Source organism: Leucoraja erinacea, chromosome 8 (genome assembly GCF_028641065.1).
Source record: "Leucoraja erinacea ecotype New England chromosome 8, Leri_hhj_1, whole genome shotgun sequence".
NCBI lineage: Eukaryota > Metazoa > Chordata > Chondrichthyes > Rajiformes > Rajidae > Leucoraja > Leucoraja erinaceus.
The window spans coordinates 71868174-71896102 of record NC_073384.1 but is presented as its reverse complement, the minus strand read 5'-3'; the positions used below and the strand labels follow the sequence as shown (position 1 = coordinate 71896102).

The window sequence follows — 27929 nt, the reverse complement described above, 5'->3', positions numbered from 1 at the left end:
CCTCCATCGTCATTTTCTTTCGAGACCTTGCACTCTACCAATTCACGCAGCTTGAGCACCCTTACATTTTATTTCTTTAACATTCATTCATTGTTCAGTAGCTGTCATATTTTATTCTTCACTGAAGAAATAAATCCGCTCGGACCCTGAAGCGTATTTGGCCATTTAATGCGATCATGCTGTTTTTATTATGACCTTGATTACCAATCATTGCTTGGATTCTTCAGCTTAGAGAAGATTACATTTATAAGCACCAAAATCGGTATATGGAATTAGAAGCTGCAAACTGCTGCTTCTGGAAAGTCCTTGGACTGTGGGAGTGGAGGATGTAAAGGAGCAGGTGTAGTATTTTGTGTGGTTTACAGAGGAAGGTGGTATGAGAAGCGGTGGGCAATCAGATATGGTGGTGTGATGCAGGTTAAATAGGACTTTCTCAAGGGCAATTGGCATCGGCAATAAATGCTGATCTTGCCAGTGACACTCAAAGAGTAAAAAATAAGTAGAGGTCATCCCTCGGAGGAAGTGGTCTCAGGAATTTTGCAAGGAGAGCAGAGGGAAAGATTTGGTGATATCAGATTGGAGTTGGAATTTATAGAGTGATCCATTGAAAGTGGAGACTGGTGGGAAGGAGGGAGTGAACAAGCACCTAACCTTGTTTTTTGTGCGAAAACAATGCAATTGAGAACAGATGCACAGAAAATGGCACATCTCTGCAGATTTGAGTCAAATAGTTATACAACACAGAAACAGATTATTTGGTCCACCAAGTTCATGCTGGCCTTTTTGCCTATCTACACTAATCCCATATGTCCACATTAGATTTGTAACACTCTATGCCTTGCCTATTGAAGTATATGCCTCTGAAGCATGGTGATTGCATCTGTTTTCATCATCTCCTCTGGCAGAATGTTCCAGATGCCAACCTGTCTATGCAACGAAGAAACTTGCCTGTTTTAAAAGTGGCATTTTGCTCAGTTTTAAAATCTTCCTCTCACCTTAAACATCTTATTATTGGGCCATAACTTGGTGGCTGAGGCGAAAAAGTATGCGGGGATAATTAGATCTATTACTTATTGAGAAATAACAATAAATTGATGTTTTTTGGTGAGGCCAGAGCAAGATATGTAAAGAGGTCCGAGAACTGGCCCAAGTCTTTGTAAGCAAGAGGTCAGTGTGCCAAACAAAAGCAGTTACCATCCTTGCCAACGGACTTGATGACAAGTCCCTTGACAGGTTGGTGTTTAAAAAGCAAATTGCTGCAAGCTCAGAGTAAGTGGAATGGAAAAATGAGAGTCAATGTCATCCAGCAGTTTGTGATGACATGTTCCAGGGAAAGGAAGAAGCCAGGATGATGGTTCCTGGTGAATTGCAAATTCTGGAGACAGAAGAAAGTTAAGTGTCAAAGATGAAAACTCCTGGTCAAATAATTGGGAATAAAGGTGAAGACTACAGAAGAGTAACTCGGTAACATGATCACCGCTGAATAGATTAGGATGGGCATGGAAGGATCTAAGGTCTCCACTTCGAGTGAAGACCTGAAGGAATAACAAAAATATGTTGAGCGCAAGAATGAATGTAAATATGGATTTGAGAAGGATCCTTGGAAGGTTTGAATTCAACTAGCATTGAAGTTTGCTATTATTTTGTTAAAGCAAAGGATGTGATGCGGAAACATCGTTCAGTTGGGCAAGGAGAAGAGATAAATCTAGGAACTTTTAAGGTAAATAATTAGATGTGGCAAATGAGGGATAGGTACTAAAGATTTTCTTTCTGGATGGGTTTAATATGACAATGTTCCTTGTCTATAATACCTTGTGTTGTTGTATGGTCACACCCACAACACACTTGGATGACACTGTCCAAATGCATCTGTCACATTTATTTATGTAGCACATTTAAAAAAACAAATCTCGTTGGCCAAAGTGCTTTAACATTTGTTATAAGAATAGTATAAACAAACAAACGACATACATATATATACATATAGCCCTCGCTCAGAAAAGGCTTGGGAGTATAGATACGATTTTAGTCTTGACTTCAAGGAGTCGATGGAGGGGGCAGTTCTGATGGGATCTAAGGTTGGGAGTTTGAAGCAAATGTCTAGTGTGGAGAAGAACTTCAGTGCCCAAATCTTTTCCAATTACTGGGTGTTTTTGCAGCAATTGAATCATTACCATTTAAAGAATATATTTCCATACAAATGTTGAGCTAGAGTTTTGCGAATGGCTGAGTGTAAATACATTTTGGCATTTATGTAAACATTTTCATTTTGTGTAATATTTGGAGCTGTTTACCAACATGTGTTAAACAAAAAAAATAACATTCAGGTTATATTCACATCTATTGTTTGAGATCCTGACGCTGTTAGTTCTCAAAAGGACATAAAGTGCTGGAATAACTCAGCAGGTCAGGCAGCATTCATGGAGAACATGGATAGGTAGCGAGGAAGTCTGAAGAAGAGTCTCGACCTGAAACGTCACCTATCCATGTTCTCTAGAGATGCTGCCTGACTTGCTGAGTTATGCCAGCACCTTGCATCCTTTTGTATATTAACCAGCATCTGGAGTTCTTTGTTTCTATATGCTGTTAGTTCTTTTGCTTTTTGTTAAATGTTTATTTTTAAATCGCTAAGTGCAGGAACGTATGACAGGCATTTGTGCATTTTCTTTGTTCTTGACTTAATGAAAATAGAGGGTCTCAATAGGATATTTCAGCATTTTGCATAACAAAAATATCATAAGGGTGTCTAAATTGAATATTTGAATATATTTTTTAAAATATTATTTTGTAAATCTAAATTTAAATTATTGTTAATCCAAATGATTTTTTAGATTGTGTTTTAATCCTAGTTTCAGTCAACAATTGATGACAATTGTATTCCTCGAGATATTTATGTGGAATTTTTGAATATTTTTTAATGGCTTGTAATATTCCAATTTTAGTTCCAGAAGTTGTCCTAGACTAGATTTATCAGTTCCCAAAAAGCCTGTGCATTGGGTAGAGGGAAAGGTTTGTGTTTTGTAATTATTGTGTTGAAAACAGAGTAAAAACTGGTGGTTTTGTTGCATTTAAATATCTAAATGACATGTTCTTCTGAAAACTAAACATTCTCCTTACTTTAATGTTTTGCTTGATTTCCCCGAGGTTGGTTGGTACCATAGAGGTCAGGTAGTTGTGCAACTTATGATTTATTGAAAATGTAATTCAGGAAGACCATTGTCTCGTGACCTTTTCCGGACTTTGTGGTTCTAGCAGGACGAGGAGAGCTTGTTCGCCAATATATCCATGGGAAAGGTGCATTCTTCAGGAACGCTGTTTCCTGGCTTTGTCTTCTCCTGCCTCATACATGCTTCCTGGATTTATGCATTGTTTTTTGACTATAGGTACAGTTTGTCCAACATGTTGTTAGTGCACTTGGATCAGGCAGATGCAACTGCGAATGTTGCTCAGTTGTTTATAGAAGCCATGTATATATTAAAAGAAATTTAAGGAATGCTGAAGTACTTGAGTCTAGTAATTCTTAATATATAATTCAGTCTAATTTTATGGTTTTCATTTAAATATACATCACTATTATACTGTTCCTCAAATCTTTCTTTTGGTATGGGATGGGACTGGACTTGGCTTTTAAAGAAAAATAATTAAAAAAAAATTTAATATGCTAAAGACCACCATCCCTGATAGCAACAGGAGCATCATTGGCACCAATGCAAAAATATCAGGGCAGGTTTGACGGCAATGGCCACCACGACTGAAACACGAATTGCTGCTAAACCAAAAGCTTTTTTTGTTGTCAGGCTTTTCTCGGAGGACGAACTGCAATGCATCCTTTATGCACTTGCAAATGCATACAAGCTCCTTGGTGTGGCCCTGAACATGAAATATGACCCAAATCCTCCATCAGCCACAACCTGGCACCTTTCCTTCATCTCTAAAAATATATACCAACAATAACCATCTGGAATATATGGACCTCTTTCCACTTGTTGGTGGCCATCTCTCCTTCAATGCAGACTTCGACAATGAAATGCCAAAATTAATATTCTGTGCGAGTGAGGCTTTTTGCCAGGCTTCAGAGTAGAGCATTGAAGTGAGGACTATGATATTGATCTATAGACAATAGATGCAGGAATAAGCTATTCGGCCGTTCGAGCCAGCACTGCTATTCAATGTCATCATGGCTCATCATCCACAATCAGTACCCTGTTCCTGCCTTCTCCCCATAGCCCTTGACTCCGGTATCTTTATGAGCTCTATCTAACTCTCTTGAAAACATCCAGAGAACCAGCCTCCATCGCCCTCTGAGGCAGAGCATTCCACAGACTCACAACTCACTGTGTGAAAAAGTATTTTCTCATCTCCATTCTAAATGGTTTACCCGTTATTCTTAAACTGTGGCCCCTGGTTCATGTAAAAAACATGTTCCCTATGTTGGCGGAGACCCAGGAACATGTTTCCTGCCTCTAGCGTGTCCAAGCCCCTAATAATCTTTTATGTTTCAATAAGATCCCCTCTCATCTTAAATTCCAGAGTATACAAGCCCAGCCGCTCCATTCTATCAACATATGACAGTCCCGCCATCCTGGGAATTAACCTTGTGAACCTATGCTGCACTCCCTCAGGCCCTGGGGATTTATCAGCCTTCAGTCCCATCAGTCTATCCAACACCTTTCCTGCCTAATGTGGATTTCCTTCAGTTCCTCTGTCACCCTAGATCCTCTGGCAACTAGTACATCTTCTTGTGTGTGTTTGAGGCAGCAAACGTCTGCAGCAAGGTGATGCCATCTGGTTCGACATCTGTAGGTGCCCGCCCTAAAAAGGGGAGCATGCTCCGGGTTGGCGCCAAGCTGCGGCCATCAGGGAGATTGTTTGTGTCATCCTTAGTGAAGACGGATCCAAAGTACCTGTTCAACCCGTCTGCCATTTGCTTGTTCCCTATAATAAATTCAAGGGTCCAATTTATTAGTCCAAAGTCATCATTCTCCCCACACTGCTTTGTGGAGCTGAGGCTTGAACGAGCTACAGCAGATGTTTCATACCCCTGGAATTCCACTACCAGAGGTGCCTTTGGAAGATTCTGCAAATCAACTAGAAAGATAGGCGCACTAACAATAGTGTGCTAAAAGAGGCTTCATCACCACCATCATCATGCTCAGATGGACCGGTCATGTTGTCAGGATGCCCAACTTCTGTCTTCCTGAACAAATCTTCTACTCCCAACTATTGGCAGAACAGTGAGCCCCCGGCGGTCAGTAGAAGCTCTGCAAGGATTAACATGGAAAGGTGCCACATCAAGGGTGGCTTAGCACAGAGCAACATGGAGCTATACACCATGAAGATGATCTACGATAGGCTGCAAACACGTGCCAACAACAAAAGGAGAGACTCAGAGACTCACCACCAAGTCGAGTGTGTGGCTCCAGGATCAGTCTTCAGCCATCTCAAGACCTACAGAAGGAACTGCCATACTCGACTTGGGCAATGTGTCATTGTACCAATTAAAAAAAATTAAAATAGTGCTTGACATTAATTACATCAGGACACTATTTCAGTCTCTCGTGTAACTTAATGTATTATTCCTATTCTGATACAGAAGTTCATTGAAATCTTGAAAGTGGACTTGAACCAGTGTACTTTAATGGACATTCACGTGCAGATGTGAAAGCTATTTCTGAGCTGTTTTAGATGTGTTAGTGCACTCAGGCTTCATCACCACACTTGGATGAGTATAAAACATCTCGTTGTACTATCTGATGGAACCATGCTGGCACAGTGATGCATGTGGAAGAGCATTCAAAATTACAATTTTCATTTGATCATTGCAGTCTTTAAACTCATTTTGTCACAACCCATTGTAAAAATTGATTTTACACTAATTACAGTAATACCTCAATTAGAGCTCTAAATACGTTCCTAGAAAATGGAGGGCTAAATGAAACGGTGCTAGACGGAGTCTTTGTAACATAACATAAATAAATGGAGATGCAATCCTGATGTTATTTTTAACTTGCAAGATCGATTGATTGAAAGATACAGCATGGAAACGAGTCCACGCCAACCATCGACCACCCACCTGTTCACACTAGGTCTGTGTTAACCCATTTCTCAACCACTCCCTGCACACTAGGGACAACTTACAGAGACCATTTAAACTGCAAACTTGCACGAATTTGGGATATGGAAGGAAACTGGAGCACCTGGAGAAAACCCATCGTAGGGAAAGCATGCAAACTACACAGCTCCTGAGGAGGATATAGCCACAGGAGACTTGTGCATTACCAGCCTACATCTCCTGGCAGTCTCCCATCTACCTCACTGAATCTGTGGGTGACTATCTCCCTGAAACTACCATCCATGACATTCTCTGCCTCTCGCATGCTCCTTAGTGAGTCCAACTCGTGCTGGAAATGATCCAAGCGCTCTGAGAGGAATTAGACACACATCCTGTAAATGTAGTCCTCGGGGACAATAGACTGCTCCCTGATCTTCCACATCTGACTGGAAGACCATACCATTCCTCTGAATTATATTATTGCTCCTGTTATTGCTTTTGGTTCTCAAACTTCTGCCACGGCTTCAATCTTGCCCTCAGCTGGATTCATGCCATTACTAGTCAACCTGTGGCCCATAAACACCAATTCTGAGACGCCAAACAAACATTTGTCCACATTCACTGTCAATCCAGCAGCCTTCAACCGAGCTAATGTCTACCCGAGTGTCTCATCGTGTTCCTTGCATGTGGTACGGTGAATGATGATATCATCTGAGATGTTTGAAGTTCCAGGAATCCATTGAATTACCGTGTGAATTTCATATTGGTAAATCCCTGGTGTTGCATTGACTCCGAACAACAACCTCTTGCATTGATAGAGTCCACAATGTGTGACAAAAGTAGTTATTTTCCTTGACTTTGGGTCTAATGATTGATGATAACCCCACTTTAGATCTAGCTTTGAAAATACTTTGCTTGTAGATAGCTCTGGTAGGACCTCATTGACAGTAGGTAATGGGTGTCTCTCTTGTGTTATTGCCTCATTTACTCGTCTCATGACCACGCAAAGCCTTATCTCTACGTTTGGTTTTGGTACTACTACAACTGGACTGACCCATGGCGTAGATTCTTCAACAAGTTCAATGATGTTGTGTTCAATGAGCTCTTAGATCTTAGCCTCAACCTTCTTTCTTAATCCAAATGTAGTTCTTCTCATTGGTTGTGCTACAGGCTTAACATCTGGGTCTATCTTGAGTTTGACTTGACGATCATGCAATTTTTCAATGTCTTCATATACTGGCTTGAACTTCTCTTTAAATTCTGCATATGACTTAATTGAGTTCACATTTATCTCAATGTGTAGCGCACCTAATGCTTGGAAGCCTTTCTACTCATGAGTGGCTCTCCTTTCTCCTTGATGATTACAAATTCAGCCAGTGTATGCTTATCACCTCTTACACCTCTGCCTTGAAACATCCAACTGTCTGGAGTAGTTTTGATGATGTACAAGTATACAATTTCTTCTCACGCTTGCTTGAAGTGCATTTTATCTTATTCTGTTTTAACTCTTTCCACAGTGCTCTATCAATAACATTGCTATCACTTCCAGAGCCTACTATAATGCTTTTCTCCGCACCTCCAATCCTCACCGGCATCTTTGTGTACTTTTGGTTGATAATCAAAAGCATATTCAGTATCCATCCCTGTTTCATCAAAGTAGTAGCGTGGTAGATGATAGGTGTAATGCAGATATAAATGATAAAGTAATTGATCCGATTATACATTCAACAACACTGAATACAAATGTGCTGTTTTATTCCTCCATCCGTTATATCCTGCCAACATGTGTCCTCTCACCTTTCTGACTCAAAGTAACACGTGATACAATGTCATTTTCCCTGATACATGGCTCTTTTGTTTGGAAAATGATGCAATACGGAATGTCCAGCCTGTAGTTTTAAGGTTATGTACTCTACTAGACTTTCCCACCTGAGTAAAACAGACGAGAGGTTCCTGCAGGTGGGTGAGTCACGGTTAATTTGTTGAACAAAACTGCTCTAACCTTCAGTGGCAGTGCCGGGGGCTTGCATGTGAAAATGCTATTCAGTGGGAGAGACATAAGTCTCCTTTATGAAAAGCTGAAAAACTCTTAAAAGCTAAATTGCCTGGCTCAGATGGCTATGAAATTTGTCAAGAACTATTAAAATTCAATTTGCAATAAAATAATTTAACATTTAAAAAAAAAAACATACAAGATTGAATTAATTCAAAAATTTTTGTATAAATGATCTGTAGCTTGATCCGGTGCAGCTGTTTTCTTTTTAAATTACTAAAGAGATTCCCCACTGCATGTACAAGAAAAAGAGTCACAGAAGAGCTAGCAAGTTTGGCACTTCGGCTTTCATCCATGCAGGAGTTATGAACTTGGTCGCAAGGCAAGTGTATTTGTATAGCACCATTGGTGCAAACAGCAATTCAAGGTGCTTTACAGGAAAGAAAAAATAAAATAGTCAATAATTAAAAATTGCAAAACAAGCAATACGACAAATGTATGAATAATAAAACAACGTCAATGAAACAATAAAGCGATTTTAAAAAGCACATAAAAGGGTTAAAATTAGATGGTTAAGATTACCTGCATGTTGGGTTATGGACAAGCTATAATAAACAACAGTGTTTTTAGGCCTGATTTAAATGCGCTTACAGTCTGTGCACACCTCGGGTGTTCAGGGTGCTTGTTCCACAGGTGTGGAGCATAAAAACCGAATGCTGCTTCAGCCTTTTTAGTTCTGACCCTGGGAACACAGAGCAAACCTGTCCCTGAAGACTTGAGGAGTCTAGGCGCCTCATATACAACAAGTAGGTCAGAGATGTATTTTGGACCTAGACCATTCAGTGCCTTGTAGGTCAGCAACAGAATTTTAAAATCTATCCTCTTACACACAGGGAGCCAGTGCAAAGATTTAAGGACAGGTGTAATGTGGTCCATTTTCTTGGTATTGGTCAAGACTAGCTCAGTGAGTGTAGGGGACTATGGTCATGTGGTGACACTGCGATATATAGTTGTGTGTCATCGGCATAAGTGTGGTAGGATATGTTAAAATGCTCTATGATCTGAGTTAGTGGGAGCATATAAATGTTGAACAAAATGGGTCCAAGAATGGAGCCCTGAGGAACCCCGCATGTGAGTTTTGTACGTTCTGATTCAAAATTACCAAGGGAAACAAAATAATCCCGATCTTTCAAGTAAGATTTGAACCAGTCCAGCACAGAACCAGAGAGTCCCACACACTTCTCCAGTCTGTTAAGCAGTATGTTCTGGTCCACAAACATGTCAGCAATTTCATGTGGAAAGGCTATCAACTCTCTATAGTGCTTGGGTCATTCCTTGTGTCCCTATGACTTGTCCTTCTCTTTGAAATCACTGTTCATCTTTTAGCGTAGGGTCACTCTTGTGTTTATCTCCAGCGCTCACTTCCTTAGAATATAAACAGTACAGCACAGGATCAGGCACTTTAGCCCACAATGTTTGTGTCAGACATGATGCTGAGATCAACCCTTATCTACCTGCACAAAATCCATATCCCTTATTCTATGCCTATCCATGTGTTTATTCAAAAGTCTCTATAATGCCACTATTGTATATGCCTTCACCACTGTCCCCGGCAGTGCATTCTGGATCCTCACCACCTTTGTGAAACAACTTGCCCCACACATCTCTTTTAAACCACACTCCTCTCACCTTGAGGCTACATGCTATAGTATTTGATATTTCTCTCCTGGGAATTAGGTTCTGATTGTCTAGCCTGTCTATGCTTCTCATAATTTGATATACTTCTATCAGGTCACACTGCAACTTCCCACTTTCCAGAGAAAACAATGCAAGTCTGTCTGACCTCTCCCTGTCTCGGTTGGTCCTGGCGTACTGAACCACTGTCTCTAGCTTCGTAACCCATTCACACTGCACTGCGTGCAAATAAATCGGTAGATTCCAATCCATTGGAATTCTGAAGCAATTTGATGGTAGATTATCAGAGTTTTGGTGGTCATGATTTTGCCTTGTAAACTGGTAACTTCCTTGGCAATAAGTCTTAATGTTGAATTTCTGCTAGATGAGCCACAAGTACAATTTTTACTTGATACACAAAATGTCAAGTACCAGCTGCTATTGATTCTTTTCTCAGCTCTGGGGCTTGTCGATATTCCAATCCATAGTATTTCTGACGGACCAAGCTCAACGTAAAGTAACTTCAGGCATTTATAAAGCTTCACATCAAATATATGTTCATAAAATTCAACAAATGTGACACTAAATTGACCATGTTATGCAAACTGCTAAAAATATTCCACTTTAGTGAATGGAGATGGTGTAGTGGGAAAGTATGTGTCTGTTGAAATTAGGCCAAGAAATACATACATTTTGTGGGTATGTTACCTACATGATGAATGGCAAAAGTGAGTAGAAAAGATATTGTTTGTGAAATTGATCAAGTCTTTATATCAAAATGATATCAAAGAAAGCGGAGAATCTTTATGAGTAGTGCACTTGGTGCAAGAAGCATGTATGCCATGACAATTTAAATGAAGTAGTGTTGTGTTGATGAATTTTCCATTGTTTCTACAATCTACACCTGTAGCTTCAAATATAAAGCACACTAGACCAAGTGCAGACCCGTTGGGTCTGGTCCCCGAACGTGCTTTGGGGGGGGGGAGAATGGAGGAGAGCTGGGCGGCAGCAGCGAAAATCGCCAGCGAAATAAGAAAATGTCGGTGTTTTTGTAGGAGAGCCGGGCGGTAGCCATTATAGTGGCTGGCCAGCAGGAGGCGACAAACTGAGAGTTAGGGGGGGGGGGAGGGTAGGAATTAAAACAACAACATTTAATGGGGATTTGATTTGCGAATGTAAAAGTGAAAATGTCTAGCGAAATGGAAAAAATCTCTGAGTTTTTGCATGTGGTTTCGGCGGACCAAGGAATCAAAGGCCAAATCTGACAACCACAAACAAATAAAGACACACACACACACACACACACAGTTTTAAACGTATATAGATGCTTGCGTTTTAAAATAATTGGTTACAACCTGTCCCTCAATGTCAGCAAGATGAAGGTGTTAATGATCAACTTCAGGATGAGGATTTGAGTACATGCACCAGCATCAAATGTGCTGAAGTGGAGATGACCGAGAGGTTCAAATTCCTACTCGTAAATAACCCAAACAACTTGACCTGGTCCAACAATGTTGAGGATAAGCATGCTATCAACTCTACTTCAATATCAGGCTAAGAGAATATGGCATGTCTCCTGTGACGGAGCTTAACAATTTCTACAGACACACTATAGAAAGCATCCTATGGGGATGCATCAGACCACAATACCACACTAAAGTACAGTGAGTTACGGCATCGGTGCTACCTCCTGTACCAATTGCAGAACTCACTGATTTCATTAACATTACTACTAATTTCTATCCTGCACTTATAGCCATATAACCATATAACAATTACAGCATGGAAACAGGCCATCTCGGCCCTACAAGTCCATGCCGAACAATTAGTTTCCCTTAGTCCCACCTGCCTGCAGTCATACCATAACCCTCCATTCCCTTCTTATCCATATGCCTATCCAATTTATTTTAAAATGATACCAATGAACCTGCCTCTACCACTTCCACTGGAAGCTCATTCCACACCGCTACCACTCTCTGAGTAAAGAAGTTCCCCCTCATGTTACCCCAAACTTCTGTCCCTTAATTCTGAAGTCATGTCCTCCTGTTTGAATCTTCCCTATTCTCAAAGGGAAAAGCTTGTACACATCAACTCTGTCTATCCCTCTCATCATTTTAAAGACCTCTATCAAGTCCCCCCTTAACCTTCTGCGCTCCAGAGAATAAAGACCTAACTTTATTCAACCTTTCTCTGTAACTTAATTGTTGAAACCCAGGCAACATTCTAGTACTCTCTCTATTTTGTTGACATCCTTCCTATAATTGGGCGACCAAAATTGTACACCATACTCCAGATTTGGTCTCACCAATGCCTTGTACAATTTTAACATTACATCCCAGCTTCTATACTCAATGCTCTGATTTATAAAGGCTAATATACCAAAAGCTTTCTTTACCACCCTATCTATATGAGATTCCACCTTCAAGGAACTATGCACGGTTATTCCCAGATCCCTCTGTTCAACTGCATTCTTCAATTCCCTGCCATTTACCATGTATGTCCTATTTTGATTTGTCCTGCCAAGGTGTAGCACCTTAAATTCACTTGGACCATCTCCGACATCTCCTACCGTTTCTTGTTCTCACCATCTCTATCACAGGAGGCAGACTATCGACTGACATCTATTATAAACCCACTGACCCACTGTAAAGACTATCCCCTACTCCTAATTCCTCCCTCTACGCCTCTTCTGCGCTCAAGATGAGGTGTTCCATACTCATTCATTTGGGATTGGGTGTTCCCCTCTTCCATCATAGATGAGGCCCTCACTAGGGTCTCCTCGATATCTCGCAGCTCTGCTCTTGGTCACCATCCCCTCAGTCACAACAGGCACAGAGTCCCCCTAGTTCTCACCTTCCACCCAATCAGCCGTCGCATACAGCACTTAATCCTCAGACATTTTCGCCACCTCCAATGGGATCCCACCAAGAGCCACATCTTCCCATCTCCACCCCTTTCTGCTTTGCGCATTGACCGTTTTCACCGCAACTCCCTGGTCAACGAATCCCTTCCCACTCAAACCACCCCCTCCCCAAGTACTTTTCCCTTTAACCACAGGAGATGCAACACCTGTCCCTATACCTCCCCCCTCAACTCTGTCCAAGGACCCCAACAATCTTCAGGTGAGGCAGAGGTGCACTTGCACCTCCTCCAACTTCATCTACTGTATCTGCCGGTCCAAATGTTAAACTGAGTTCTTTTGTCAATCTAAAGTCAAGAAAACTTGACTCAAACGCTTGTAGCTGTTGGAATTGATTCTTTATTCAGTACTGAGACTTTTCTTTGAACCTTCCAACACAGAGCTAGAAGCTCCGGGGCAGCTCCAAAGTATTTGTGCTTTTGATACAAACTCATTGCTTTATATAGGTATTTAGACATTTCAAATACAGAGGGTATGACAACTGGTAACCAATCATCTGAGTCCTTTTGGTGATTTACAACATCAGTCACATGATCTCCCATTTCCTTACTATCTTTGTTTGGCTATGGTATAACTCTATAACTTTGTTTTAGAATTATTTTATTTCAACACAGCAAAACCCCAATAGGCTCTTATCAAAGACCACTCCTCAAAATATAAGATGCATACAATGATCACACAAGTCATACACACTTTCTATACCAAGAGAAAATATATTTCTAAAAATCTAAACAATTTCTATAAGTCTAAAGTGTACCTTTCTACTAAGACAATACATTTCATAATTTGTTTTACTATAATTTTACACATTTTGAAATACCATTACCTATGTCTTTAAAACATTAATTATATAAGTTTGCTGAATTTCAGTTTCTAAGTTCGAAACACACATTTCCATCTCCCATCCAAGGATACATGGGTCGTAAATCTGTCAATTTAGTTAATAAGAGTTTGGTGCCTTTCCTGTTATGGGGAAGCAGGATTTGCAATCTCATGTACCAGACAGAACACAAGGTACAAGGTACAACTCAGACCATTACGCCAGAATTCCATCTGCTTCGACTTTCTATAAACAACTCCCTCAATCAATCTAATTATTTCTCAATTTAATTATTTCTCTCTAACTGCAGTCTATTATCTCTCAGCATGGAATTCTGTCTCAAACTTAGCATAACAAGCCATAACTCTTCACCTTTATGTCGCATTCAGAGCTCAAAAATGTGCCATAGAGACAGAGCTGATGGCCTAAGAAGAGGCCCCTTGTTCAGCTTCCCATTCTTCAACACAAAGCCATATCAAATACAATTTCCTCCAGTTCTATAATTGCCTCAAACAATAACCTAAGCTAAGCAGGTTCAGGCCTCCATGTTTTGATTCATCTTTGCCTGTGTGTATCTGTCTGTTTGCACTTTATTTTGGTTCAGGAAAACTTCAAGCTTTTCTTTTGCAATTTACCTAGCTTATATAAAAGTCACTATCCATGCTGTTCTATTTGTATAATATTTCCTCACAGCTGTGGACTATTATATATCGGTGAGACCAAGCGCAGACTTGGTGATCGTTTCGCTGAACACCTCTGCTCAGCTCGCCGAAACCTACCTGATCTCCCGGTTGTTAAACACTTTAACTCCCTTTCCCACACTGTCCTTTCTGGCCTGGGACTCCTCCATTGTCATACTGAAAGAACAGCACCTCATATTTTGCTTGGGCAGCTTACACCCCAGCGGTACGTACATTGACTTCTCTAACTTCAAGTAGCCCTTGCTTTCCCCCTCTCTCCAATCCTCCCTCTTCCCAGTTCTCGACAAATCTCTCTGAGTACATTTTATCTCTGTTTGCTTTGTTGTCACCTTCTCCCATCTAACAATGATCTATTCTCCATTTTCCTTGATTATCAATCCCCTTTGTCCTGCTTTCACACCTTACACTTCCCTATCTATGTATTTCCCACTCCCCTGACATCAGTCTGAAGAAGGGTTTTGACCCAAATGCCACTCATTCCTTCTCTCCAGAAATGCTGCCTGTCCCGTTGAGTTACTTCAGCATTTTGTGTCTATTTTCAAGTTGTAAACATAGCCTAGTCTATTATGCAAACCACTCCCGCAATCAATTCCATCTAAACTTCACGCCGCCTTGGGAAAACAGACATCTTAATCAAGGACCACTTACATGCTGTTGTTGTCTCTTTTCCCGTCTCCTATCAGGCAGAAGATAAAAATGTTTGAAAGCAAGTGCCACCATATTTAAAATGCCTAATTAATTCTTACTAATGAAAAATCTATCAATCTCCACTTTAAACATACCCAATGACTTGGTCTCCTTCGCTGTCTGTGGCAATGAATTTCACAGATTCACCATCCTCTGGCTAAATAAATCCCTCCTTGTTTCCTCTTGAAAGCTACGTCTTGTTTGTCTGACTGTGCCCGCTGGTCTTAGACTCTCCCACTACTTGAAACATCCTCACCACATTCATTCAACTTAGGCCTTTTATTATTCGGTAGGTTTCAATGAGACCCCCCCCCTTATCCTTCCAGTGAGATGGCCATCCAGGGCCATCAAACAATCCTCATACGTTAACCCAATTATCCCTGGGATCATTCTCGTAAACCTCCTCTGGGCCCTCAACAATGCTAGCACATCCTGCCTCGGATATGGGTGCACAAGACTGCTCTCAATACTCCAATTAACAGTCTGACCGGAGCCTTATAAAGTCCACTAATTTATCTGGCTGTCAATAAAAGAAGTGATTGACATTCGAAGTGCCAGGTTGATTTCTGTTCAGTTTTAATATTTCTCTTTTCCACCTTAGAGATTTTAATGCACAACATCTTCTTTGGCTGTGAGGTTAGACAAACTATTCTCGAGATTATATTAATGCATTTCTTGTCGGCTGTGCCAATGTGAATATTCACCCAATCTGTTATTTTTTTTCTCCTGCTTCCATTAGGGGGTGAGTGACGTGCTTAATACTTATTGCACTGCACTCTGGAACCGAATTGAATGCCAAACCCGTGGGAGCAATCCATAACTCCAACAAACTGGATTGGCATGTTCATGCAGTGTGCTGATGAGAGTAGAAAATAGCAAATTTGTCAACCCACAATGGTCTTATAACAAAGCTTTTTTTTTCTCTTTTCGTCAAACCCACCACATTGTTACAGTTGGGAATTATGTAAAGTTTGACAAATGAATTCAAAAGCAGAGATGCATTCTGAGTAGGTATGAATCAGTGAGATTGATGAATTACAATCCATCTGTATATAACTGTAGGGAAATGAGCGAAGTGTTAAAACATAAATGTTTCACTTCTAGGGCCAAGACAGCACGGACGCCTGCCATTCGTATGGTTCAATTTCCTGCTTCTGATACCCTTGTATATACTTTTTTTAGTTTGGGTTATCTGGAGCAGGGTGCTTGAGCAACTTTTCTTTTCTTTCCCAGACCAAATTCATGAAAAAAAACATTTTATTACAAGCTTATAGTATATACCGGGGTTGAGATTTCATAGGTCATTCCTTGGATCAGTATTATCTATGGCAATCCCACCTGCCAGTTTTAGCAGTTAAATAAATAAAATATTTGGGAACTGGTGTGCCATGGGCAGACTGACCTCTCCCTACATTGTATTGTACTCAATTAAAAAGAAGTCATATGAAAATTACATGTGATTTGTTTACCAAAAATATATATCTAATGTGCAACGCATTGTGGTGGCTGTGACAGTTACAGCATTATCGGTATCACATGGGTCTGAAGCAAAGGACACTTGACTGTTATAGCTGGAGGCTCAGTGTTTCACCCGCACCACTGCTATGCGCAAGCAGTTGCTCTAACAAGCAGCATTCCAAAAATAGGATGATAGAGCACAGAAAGGGGTAATTTAGTCCATTATGCCTGGGCCAGCTCTCTGAAACAATTATTTTCACAATTTCTTCTCTGTTAACACAAGGAGCTGCTGATGCTGGAATCTTGCATGTGTAACGAGTAATTTGGTGGATCAGGCAGCATCTCTGGAGCACATGGATATGCAACATTTTGGGTCGGACCCTTCGTCAGACTGCAGAAAGGCCCCGACCCAAAATGTCGCCTATCCATGTCCTCCAGAGATGCTGCCTGACGACTGAGTTAGCCCAGCACGTTGTGTTCTTCTCTGTATATGATTTTCTTTTTCAAGATTTCATTCAATTCTCAAAGATTTGAGCATTGGAGATTAAAAGGAGAAATTCCATTGGCATTGGGTATTTTTAAACAGATTATTGATTCGTAAGGGTGTCGAGTCATGGGGAAAAGGCAGCAGAATGGAGTTTTGAGGGAAAGATAGATCAGGCATGATTGAATGGCGGAGCAGACCAGATGGGCCAAATGGCGTAATTCTGCTCCTATGATTTATGAATTTATGAACTTTTAACCTGTCGATCTCCTCCTCAAAAATACCCAATGACTAGGCCTACACTGCCGTCTATGGCAATGAATTCTACAGATTCACCACACATTCTGACTAAAGACATTCCTCCTCATCTCCTTTCTAAAGGTACATCCTTTTATTCTCAGGCTGTGCTCTCTGGTCCTATACTCTCCCACTAGTGGAAACATCCTCTGCACATCCACTATCCAGGCCTTTCACTATTCGCTAAGTTTCAATGAGGTAAGCCTTCATCCTTCTAAACGCCAGAGAGTACATGCTCAATGCCATCAAACGCTCGCATGTTAACCCAATCTTCTCTGGGATCATTCCTGGAAACTTCTTCTGGAACTCCTCCAATGCCAGCACATCCTTCTCAGATGTGGGGTTCAAAACTGCTCACAATACTCGTGAGGTGGTCTGACCAATGCCTTATTTAAAAACTGATTTCTGAATCCTCTCCCCATTTAGAAAATAGTCCTTGCCTTTATTCCTACTACCAAAGTGCATGACTCCACACTTTACTATGCTGTATTATATCTGTCATTGTTTGCCCACTCTCCCAACCTGTCAATGTCCTTCTGCAGAGTCCCTGCTTTCTCTACACTACCTCCCCCTCCACCTCGCCGCATCATCCGCAAAATTGGCCACAAAGCCTTCGATACAATCATCAAATTCAATAATACACAACGTGAAGAGTAGTAGCCCCAGCACTGACCTATGCAGAACACCACTGGTCACTGGCAGCCAACCAGAGAAAGCCCCCTTTAATCCCACTCTTTGCCTTCTGCCATTTGGCCAACCATCTATCCATCCCTCTAATACCATGGGCTCTCATCTTCTTTAGCAGCCTCACACGTGGCACCTTATCAAAGGCCTTCTGAAAACATAGGTAAACAACATCCACTGACTCTCCTTGGTGTATCCTGCTATTTACTTCCTCAAAGAATTCCAAAAGATTCGCCAGGCATGATCTCTCCATCACAAAACCATGCTGACTTTGGCCTATGTACTTCTAAGTACTGGGAAACCTCATACTTTATAATGGACTCTTTATAATAAAGTCTTTTATGAGACTTTAGTCTTATCAGCTGCTGAAGCTAACTGTCTTTTAGTTTCCCCGCTTATTCTTCATTCCCTTCTTGAACAGCGGAGTAACATTAGCAATTTCCAGTTCTGCGGGATCAGTCCTGACTCTAGTAATCCTTGAAAGATAATCTCTAATGCCTCCACATCTCTAAAGCTGCCTCCCTCAGAAGCCCGATTCAGATTCAATTTTAATTGTCATTGTCAGTGTACAGTACAGAGACAACGAAATGCATTAAGTGTGTAGTCTATCTGGTCCAGTTGACTTGTTCACTTTCAGATCTTTCAGCTTCCCAAGCAACTTCTCCGTAATAGCAACTCCACTAACTTCTGCCCCCTGACTCTCTTGAATTTCAGCCACGTTGCTGGTGTCTTCCACTGTGAAGACTGATGCAAAAAACGTATTCAATTAATCTGTTATTTCTTTATCCCCCATTATTACTTCTCCAGCAGCATTTTCACTCTTGCCTCAGCCTTACTGTTTACATATCTGAAGAAACTTTTGCTATCTTCTTTTATATTATTGGCCGACTTACCTTCATATTTCATCTTTTCTCCCCGTATTGCCTTTTTAATTTCTGTTAGATTTTAAAAGCTTTCCAATCCTCTAGCTTCCCACTAATCTTTGCAATATGATATGCTTTCTCTTTTGGTTTTATGTTGTCTTTGACTTCCTCTGTCAGCCACGGTCACTTCATTCTCTCCTTAGAATCTTTCTCTTTCGGAATTACTCCCAGAAACTCCTGCCTTTGCTGCTCCACCGTCATTCCTGCCAAGATCCCTTTCCAATTAACTTTAGCCAACTCCTCCTTCATACCTCTCCTCCCTCATATCCTTTACTCAACAGTAATACCGACATATCTGATTTCATCTTCTCCCCCTCAAACCTCAAGTTGAATTTTATCATATTATTATGGTCACTACCTCCAAGGGGTTCCTTTACCGTAAGCTCCCTAATCAAATCTGGTTCAATACACAATACCAAATCCAGAATCGCCTTTGTCCTAGTAGGCTTGACTACAAGCTGCTGTAAGAAGACATCTTGTAGGTATTCTGCCAGTTCCTTCTCTTGGGATCCAGAACCTGTTGTGCTGCAGCAATGCAAGAATTTCATTGTCCTATCTGGGACACATGACAATAAACTCACTTGACTTGACCTGATTTTCCCAGTCTACCTGCATATTGAAATCCCCCATGACCACTAACATTTCCTTTCTTTCATGCAGTTTGTTTCCCCTGATGTAATTTGTATGCTCCATCCTGTTCAGAGGCCTGTATATAACTCCCATCAGGGTCTTTTTACCCTTTCCATTTCTTACCTCTACCCACAAGGACTCTACATCTTCTGTCATCCCTTGCTGGGGACTGAATTCCATTCCTTACCAGTAGAGCTATTGCACCTCCTCTGCCCACCTGTCTGTCTTTTTGATAGGATGTGTAACCTTGGATATTCAGCTCCCCCCACCGATCCACTCAGCCATGCCTCCGTGATGTCCACATCATCGTACCTACGTTAATTCTTAACTGCGCTATAAACTCATCCACTCTGTTCCATTACATTATTCCTCACATCGTGTTTGTTTTGATCATTTGGTCAGTGGTAGCTAACAGGCTTAATGATTCATGAGCTGTAATATCTCTGCATGTTATTTGAAAATATTGACCGACAGACCAGTGATTTTGAAACTTGTCCAGTCAAACAAAAGGAATGTTATTTAATGTAGTTTGGGTACCAGGTTGATGGCTACATTGGATTTGAAGGAGGTGGTAGAGTAAAGAAGGAGTGCATCGTTGAACTCTGATACATTTTGTGTGCCTGTCCCAGCAGCTGAGTCTTTAAATGTAAACACATCCACGTTGAAGAAAGGATATTTGCCATCCATGCATATTCAGGAAGACTTAAGGGCCTGTCCCACTGCGGCGACCTAATTTGCGAGTGTAGAAGAGTTTAGGAGTATGAAAAAGAGAAGACTATCTACGACTACCTTTGACTACCCTTGATTACCTTTGATTGCCTTCGATTACCTACGAATAACATGACGACCTACTACGACCTACCTCGACTAAACCTACGAGTAAAAAAATATATAGTTTTTGTTTTTCCATGGTGACTTTTTCTACCAGGGCATTTTTCAGCATGCTAAAAAAACCGCCTTGATCGAGCTGAGGCCCCGAGTACGTGGGGACTACTCTCAAGCATGAAGGAGAGTTACAAAGACCTCCTAGGACCTTGTGTCGACCATGCTGCGAGTATGAGTCGAGGGCAAACTCTTCTAAACTCACAAATTAGGTCCCTGCAGTGGGACAGCCCCTTTCATTGATTTACATTGTGATTTGAATCCTGACTTCAGGCCAGTTTTTCCACTGTGGGCTCTGGTCTGTGGTTGTATAGAACTTGACTCAGTAAATATTTAGATGACAGAATACTTCCAAGCCACTTTATTGCAGTTTGTCATAACTTTAAAAGTAAATACCTCCAGATGGTTCAAGGAAATGGTCCCCGAGACAAAGTTTAGAAAGACCATCTGGAGATCTTTGATGCGAGGTAATTTAATCCCATTGGGTTAAAGAGATAAATGCAAAATAATCTGTGTAATGCAAATGTAGGGGGAAATAAATGCACAGGAGGTCAGATACAAAATGGGGATTCACGGGTGATGTTTTAAGGAAGCCATGAGGATTTAAGCAATCACTTTTGAATTTGAACTACTACTAAAAAACACTAAATCTAGGTCATCCAAGAACAGAACTGAAAAATAAATCCTGGTATAGCATATATATCATTTTCCTTATGGAAGTAACATAATAGATGAAAGGAGATCTTTTTCATAAATCTGTGCCCTACTTGATTCCAGCAATAACCCAGTGCATTCATGTCAATAGAAAAGGATTCCATCCAATAACAGGAAGTTGGTGTAAGATGACATGAATGACAGAGTGTATATTCTCTACCCTGGCAGTAGTTACATGCTTGTTTTGTGATATTTACTATGATTTAGTGTCTTGACGTATTGCAGGGTTCTTGGTTTCCTGGTCCTCCAAAATATTCCAAATGGAATTTAAACTGGAGGTGTTGCTCTTCAGTAGTTCCAAAATCATCTACTGCAGGATATTAGGCTGTGGGCCGAGCATCAAAAATGTGTCTAGAAATCAGTTTTCGTGACCCAAGTCACCAAACTACATGAAATGTTCCACAGATTTAGATGAAATATAATTGAGAAGGATGTCATAACTCGTCATTGCCGAATATTGCACATTAATTAATTAAACTACAGGTGCACAACCTTTTATCCGGTGTTCCGGAAACCGAAAAACTCCGAAAACCGGCCATTTTTTCCAGATGTCGTCTGCGCACCCAAAGCTCGCGTTTGGCGCAAAACTTGACCCAAAAACGACCCACGGTCAACCCAGGTCTGCACTACTGTAGCGGCTGCCTCCTCCCCGGAGACCGGGGAGACGCTTAAACATCTGTAAATCATTGCTTAAATGTTAGTCAGTTAGTTTGGAGGGCTTTTATGTGAAGGGGGGGTGAAGGGGTAAACTTTAATTCTTAGTCCCCTACCTGGTCGGAGAGGCGGGGAGCGGTCAATGCCTTACCGGGTCGCCGTGCAGTAAGCTCCGCAGCGCTGTGGCCGCTGGGGCTGCGGGCGGCGCCGGTTGTAGCTCCGACCCCGGCAACTCTACCCCTGGCTGCGAGGCGCTCCAAATCCAGCGCGGCCCGCGGCCCCAGCTCCGCGAATGTCGGGAGTCGGCGGCGTCGCAGCGCTGTGATACCAGTGGGGAGCGGGCAATGCCTTACCGGGTCGCCGTGCGGCAAGCTCCGGAACGCTGTGGCCGCCGACCCAACGTTCGCGGAGCGTCGCTGGATTTGGAGCCGCGCAGCCAGGGGTCGAGTTGCCGGGGTTGGAGCTACAACCGGCGCCGCGCGCGGCCGGACGGAGCCCCCAGCTCCGCGAGGTTGGGAGTCGCCGACCAGGTAGGGGACTAAGAATTAAAGTTTCCCCCTTCACCCCTACCACCACCACCACATAAAATCCCTCCAAACTAACTGACTAACATTTATGCAATGATTCTCCCGGTCTCCAGGGAGGAGGCAGCTGCTCCAGACTTTTCAAGCCGCCCGCGCTACCTACCTAATCTACGCTAAAAATCTTCCATTCGGAAATCCGAAAATGTCCGAAATCCGACAAGTGTCTGGTCCCAAGGCTTTCGGATAAAAGGTTGTGCACCTGTAATTAGAAAATGAGATCGGGAAAGTAAGCACCATCTAGTGGCCAATGTCCATATTACACGATGGGCAGCCTATTTCCGTGTTGCAGTCCATTTAAACTATATTATTATAACCTATATATATATATATATATATTAATGGCAGGGGAGACCATCCCCTGTGAAGGGTCAGGCAGAGGCTACAAAAAAACCCATCTCATAGTCATTAAGTCTGCATGGACTTCAATTCATAACATTTCAACCTCTTCTTAATGTTAATGAGAATAACACTTACTACCATAGATAAATTAGTTCAAGTTCTATGTTTCACATACACCAATTCATTTCTACATAAACACCAGCCATTTCTTACCATTTCTCACTCCAATGGCAGCCTATAAAGTGCAATGAATATTCCTCCGTTTTTCTCCCGTGGTCGGGGCCTGGAAACGGCCGCTACGGACGGCACCATGTACGCCCGTGGAGATGATCTGCGGCTCCGCGTTCGCGGATAGGCCGCTTTTTAATTGAGACCGCGGCTTCGCTATGTTAAATACATAGGCCCCGCGATCGGAGCGCTTTTTCCCGGTAAGTTATCGCAGGCAGCTCCGAGATTAGATGGTTAAGTCTTATTACTCTACAACAAGCTGGCATTAGTGAAAATGTTTAATTTACCTTGTTATTGATACATATAGTTTAGGCCCTCAACTTCGTCAGTGTGTGAGTGAATGAAGAAATGAAGGAATGAATGAGTGAGTGAATGAATGAATGAATGAGTGAATATACAGCCTCCAAATCTCATTTTTTCACATTATAAAGGATGCAATTAAATTAATTAAAATCCATACAGATTAATTTTCATAAATTCAGACTTTAGATTTTACCTTTCAGTTTGAGTTGATTCACAAAGTTTCACAAAGCAGCACCTTAGCAGCGACTTTGCTTTCAAGGCTTTCTTCCACTTCTATCCACTTAGCTGTACATTCTTCAGACTTCTTAATGCTTTTCTCACTAAATTCAATTACCCTGCTGCAAGTTTCCACAACATGTATTCCACAGAACTTTCATCGGAATCTCCCGTAAAACATGGATCAGTGAAGCCCTCTCAGCCATGTTGTGTGCTAGCCTGAAGCAAAGCGCGTGATTGGCCAACTGGCATACAACTCAATGTTAAACGTGCTTTGATTGGACTACAAATACCCGAAATGTTTCCGTTTTTTATCTAATTTAATAAAAAAATGTGCAAGTCTTGTTCATGACGAGTTTCAGGGGTGATTTATATATATTTTTTACACAATATGTGAAAATTTCATGTAGGTTGGTGACTTGGGTCATAAAACACTGGAATAAAGCTCCTTGGCCCACAGCCTATATATAATTTTATTATTTAAAAAAAAAAAAGATTTTAAGCATAAAGGCCAGCCTGAAACTTTAGATAGAAGAACTGAAAACATTTTAATTGCAGATAAAGGAGGGATGAAGAAAACAGTGGAACAAGAGCAAGGAAGAGCCTGGGATCTTGCAAGGAAAAGCTAGTGAGCCAAGCATATGCGGTCAATTAGTTACTAGAGGGATCCCTTACTGGAGGGATAAGATATACATGCATTTAGATAGACAAGGGCTGATTGGGATAGTCAGCATGGTTTTCTACATGGGAGACCATGTCCCACAAATCTGATTGAGTTTATTGAAGAAGTAACCAAAAAGGTTGATGAGGGGCAGAGCTGCAGGCATATGTATGGATTTCATCAAGGCACGTGACAAGGTTCGTCATGGCAGGCTGCTCTGGTAGGTTAGATCGCAGGGGTTCCAGTGATTTGGAAAATAATGTACAAGGCATAATAAGTCATAGGGGTCATAGTTTAAGGATAAGGGGGAAATCTTTTAGGACCGAGATTAGGAAAACTTTTTTCACACAGTGAGTGGTGAATCTCTGGAATTCTCTGCCGCAGAAGGTAGTTGAGGCCAGTTCATTGGCTATATTTAAGAGGGAGTTAGATGTGGCCCTTGTGGTTAAAGGGATCAGGGGGTATGGAGAGAAGGCAGGAACAGGATACTGAGTTGGATGATCAGCCATGATCATATTGAATGGCGGTGCAGGCTCGAAGGGCCGAATGGCCTACTCCTGCACCTAATTTCAATGTTTCTATGTTAAGTAGGTTTGCAGATGGCAACAAAGCGAGTGGTATTGTAGATAACGAAGATGGTTTTCAAAATTGCAGCAGCATGTTGACTGGTTGGGCTGTGGTGGGCTGAGAAATGGTGTAATACAGATAAGAGCGAGGAGTTACACTTTGGGAAGTTTAACCAGGGCAAGACCTTCACAATGAATGGCAGGTGGTGTTGTGTACAGCAGAGGAATCTAGGAGTGCAGGTACATAAAAAGTGGCATCGCAGGTTGATAGGATGGTCACATTGGTTTTTGGCACATTGGCCTTCATCAGTCAGAGGATATAAGTTGGGAGGTTATTTTACAGTTGAACAGAACATTGGTTAGGTGGCATTTGGAGTATTGTGTTCAGTTGTGGTCACTCTGTTGTGGGAAATATGTTGTTCAGGTGGAAAGGGTGCAGAGAAGATTTACGAGGATGTTGCTAGGATTCGAGGGCCTGAGTTATAGGGAGGAGAATGAGCAGGCTAGGACTTTATTCCTTGGAGTGCTGGAGGATAAAGTGTGATCTGATAGAGGAATAGTTAGGGTAAATGCAGTCAATGAATCAAGAGGATATAGCTCATCCCTTCCCACCCAAACCGCCCCCTCCCCAGGTACTTTCCCGTGCAACCGGAGGAGATGCAACACCTGTCCAGTGAACCCGACAGTCCTTTCAGGTTCGGCAGAGGTTCACTTGCACCCCCTCCAACCTCATCTACTGTATCCGTTATTCAAGATGTGGTCTCTTATACATCGATGAGACCAAACGTAAATTGGTCTATCGTTTTGCTGAATACCTTTGCTCAGTCCGCCTGGACCTACCTGATCTCCCGGTTGCGAAACACTTTTAATTCCCCTTCCCATTCCTACACTGACCTTTCTGTCCTGGGCCTCCTCCATTGTCAGAGCAAGGCTAAATACAAATTGGTGGAACGGTATCTCATTTTTCGCTTGATCAGCGTACAACCCAGTGGTATGAATAGTGATTTCTCTAACTTCAAGTAACCTCAGTATTCCCTCTGCACCAGCTTCTCGTTCTCACCCAACAAACTGCTAACAATGGCATTTTTCCATTATCATCGTTACTTTCTTGCATCTTTTATTCATTGGTTTATATCTCTCTACATCATCGTCTATATCTCTCATTTCTCTTTCCCGTGACTTTCAGTCTGAAGAAGGGTCTCGACAGGGTGACGCCAGCAATGGCTTCCTCGCCAACAGCCTGTCTGTCCTTTCCTTCTTTGTGTCTGTTTTGTATGTGTTAAATTTTTTTTAGTGTTTAGCTTGTTTTATGTGGGGGGGGCAATATTGACAATCTGACCCGTGGCATTATTCAACGGCAAAGCAGTCAAATGATTGAGGTTATAAACAGTGTGTGTCAAATTTGAAAGTTTTATCGTTGTTTAAAACTTCTAGAGTAGATTAATTCTTTAAATTTTAGGATGATAGATGTTATCCCACGAAACATGTATTATAGCAAATTTTGGTTGTAATTTTTATTGTTGTTACCATATTAACTATGCCATCTGACTTGGATAACATAAGATGTGTAGGTGTATAATTTCTAGAAAATGAATGGTATACCTTTGTCATTATTGTGTGCGCTCAATTATCTGAAAACAATTGGATAGGAATGATTTGATTTCATTGTTATCTTTTGGTGGCATTTGAAGTTTATGTCACAAGGTTTGGCTTTCCATTGGTTAATCCTATCTTTTAATTGTTGGAGTATATAGTTCTTCAAGATAGGGAGATCTGTCACTGCCCCTAAATGTACACGATGATGTGTGCCACTTTAGACACTAGTTTTTAATTTTTTTTTATTTATATTTTTGACAGCTGTCCATACCTAGCAGTAAACATCACACCCGTGATACCAGCGATAGCAGCAGTTTTGTTCTTTTTTGTGATGGGAACGTTGCTTCGTACAAGCTTCAGTGATCCAGGAGTTCTACCTCGTGCCACGCAGGATGAAGCAGCAGACCTGGAAAGACAGATAGGTAACAGTGAAGGACTGTCTTTCTGTCTCTCCTCTCCTCCTCCGCTTGTCTTTTTGATTTTCTAAAAGAAAAAAAGTTAATTCTTTCAAATCTTGAAGTTACTTCAGCCAGTTGGCCAAAAACCAGTAGCGTTTTGGTTTTTAGTAGTTAATGTTTAAATGTCACTGAAGTGTATATCAGAATTATCATGTGTGTATATTTAGAGCCTGTATATGTGAAGAGACAGTATGTTCGGCTGTGCGAGGGTATCCACACAAAACAGTATATTCAAAAATAGACAAGTGCTGGAGAAACTCGGCGGGTGCGGCAGCATCTATGGAGCGAAGGAAATAGGCAACTTTTCGGGCCCCGAAACGTCGCCTATTTCTTTCGCTCCATAGATGCTGCCGTACCCGCCGAGTTTCTCCAACACTTTTGTCTACCTTCGATTTTCCAGCATCTGCAGTTCCTTCTTGAACAGTATATTAAAATGCAAACTCCCATAAAAAAAATCAAGTGTAAACTTAGACTGCATTTTGGATGCAGCTGTGAAAGTTTACGAGTTGGCAATACATACAAGTTACTTCAGCCAGTTGAGATTATCGTGTTGTCATTTAGCAATGTTACAGTTGTGGTTATGTGCATCTTATTAGAAATGATTGCTTTGCATCTTCCATTTTATTAAATACAGTGCATATTTTTGGAATCTGTCAACTTGTCAGAACTTTTTGAAGATAATTTTTAAAAGACTTCATTTTTTTTGGGCAGGGGTAATGGAAAAAGTTGATCATCATATATAAGTGCTTTTATATATTTGCACACGTGGCAACTGTTGTTTTTAAGAGGCACATATTAAATAGTGGCTGACATATGCACGAGGTTAAACATTCCAAAACTTTTAAATTGAGCAGTAAACTTTGTTTGGTATCTATCAATGGAAATGTCTCTATTTTGCTATTCTCTACTCTAGTTGGTAGTTTAATATCAGAAATCGATAATGTGGATCCAAAGCACTTCAATATAGCAGAAGGCGATTGTGAGCATGGCTATTTTTCTTTATTTTAAACATATTGCTGAAGAGACCATAACATGGGTGAGAAGTGATTGGTCTACTTCCCAGACTACCCAGAAGTCTACAATCATCTCTTTCATCTTGGTGACGTTTAGAGGCAGATTGTTGTCTTTGCACCAGTTCACAAGCTGCGCCACTTCCTCTCTGTAGGCAGTTTCATTGTTGTCTCTGATGAGGCCCACCACTGTAGTATCATCTGCCAATTTGATTATTTGGTTGGTGTGTTTGGCAGCACAGTCGTGGGTAAGTAGGGGGGCTCCGTTGTTCAGGATGATAGTGTTTGAGGCGTTGTTGCCAACACGGACTGTGGTTGATGTGTTAAGAAGTCCCCGAGAAGTACCTTTTGTTACTCGCTTGTCTTCATGACCCACTATTTGCTGGCACCACTAC

At 41.4% G+C, this 27929-nt stretch overlaps 1 protein-coding gene across 3 annotated transcripts in view; it reads left to right on the top strand.

Annotated features, from left to right (window-relative positions):
* The window catches only part of LOC129699844 (palmitoyltransferase ZDHHC14-like), a 105329-nt gene that overhangs the window by 12283 nt on the left and 65117 nt on the right, over nt 1-27929 (top strand). For all 3 annotated transcript variants that reach the window (XM_055639974.1, XM_055639973.1, XM_055639975.1), the window contains exon 2: nt 26328-26488. In XM_055639974.1, coding sequence (XP_055495949.1) covers nt 26328-26488 — 161 coding nt within the window. The remainder of the gene's footprint in view (nt 1-26327; nt 26489-27929) is intronic.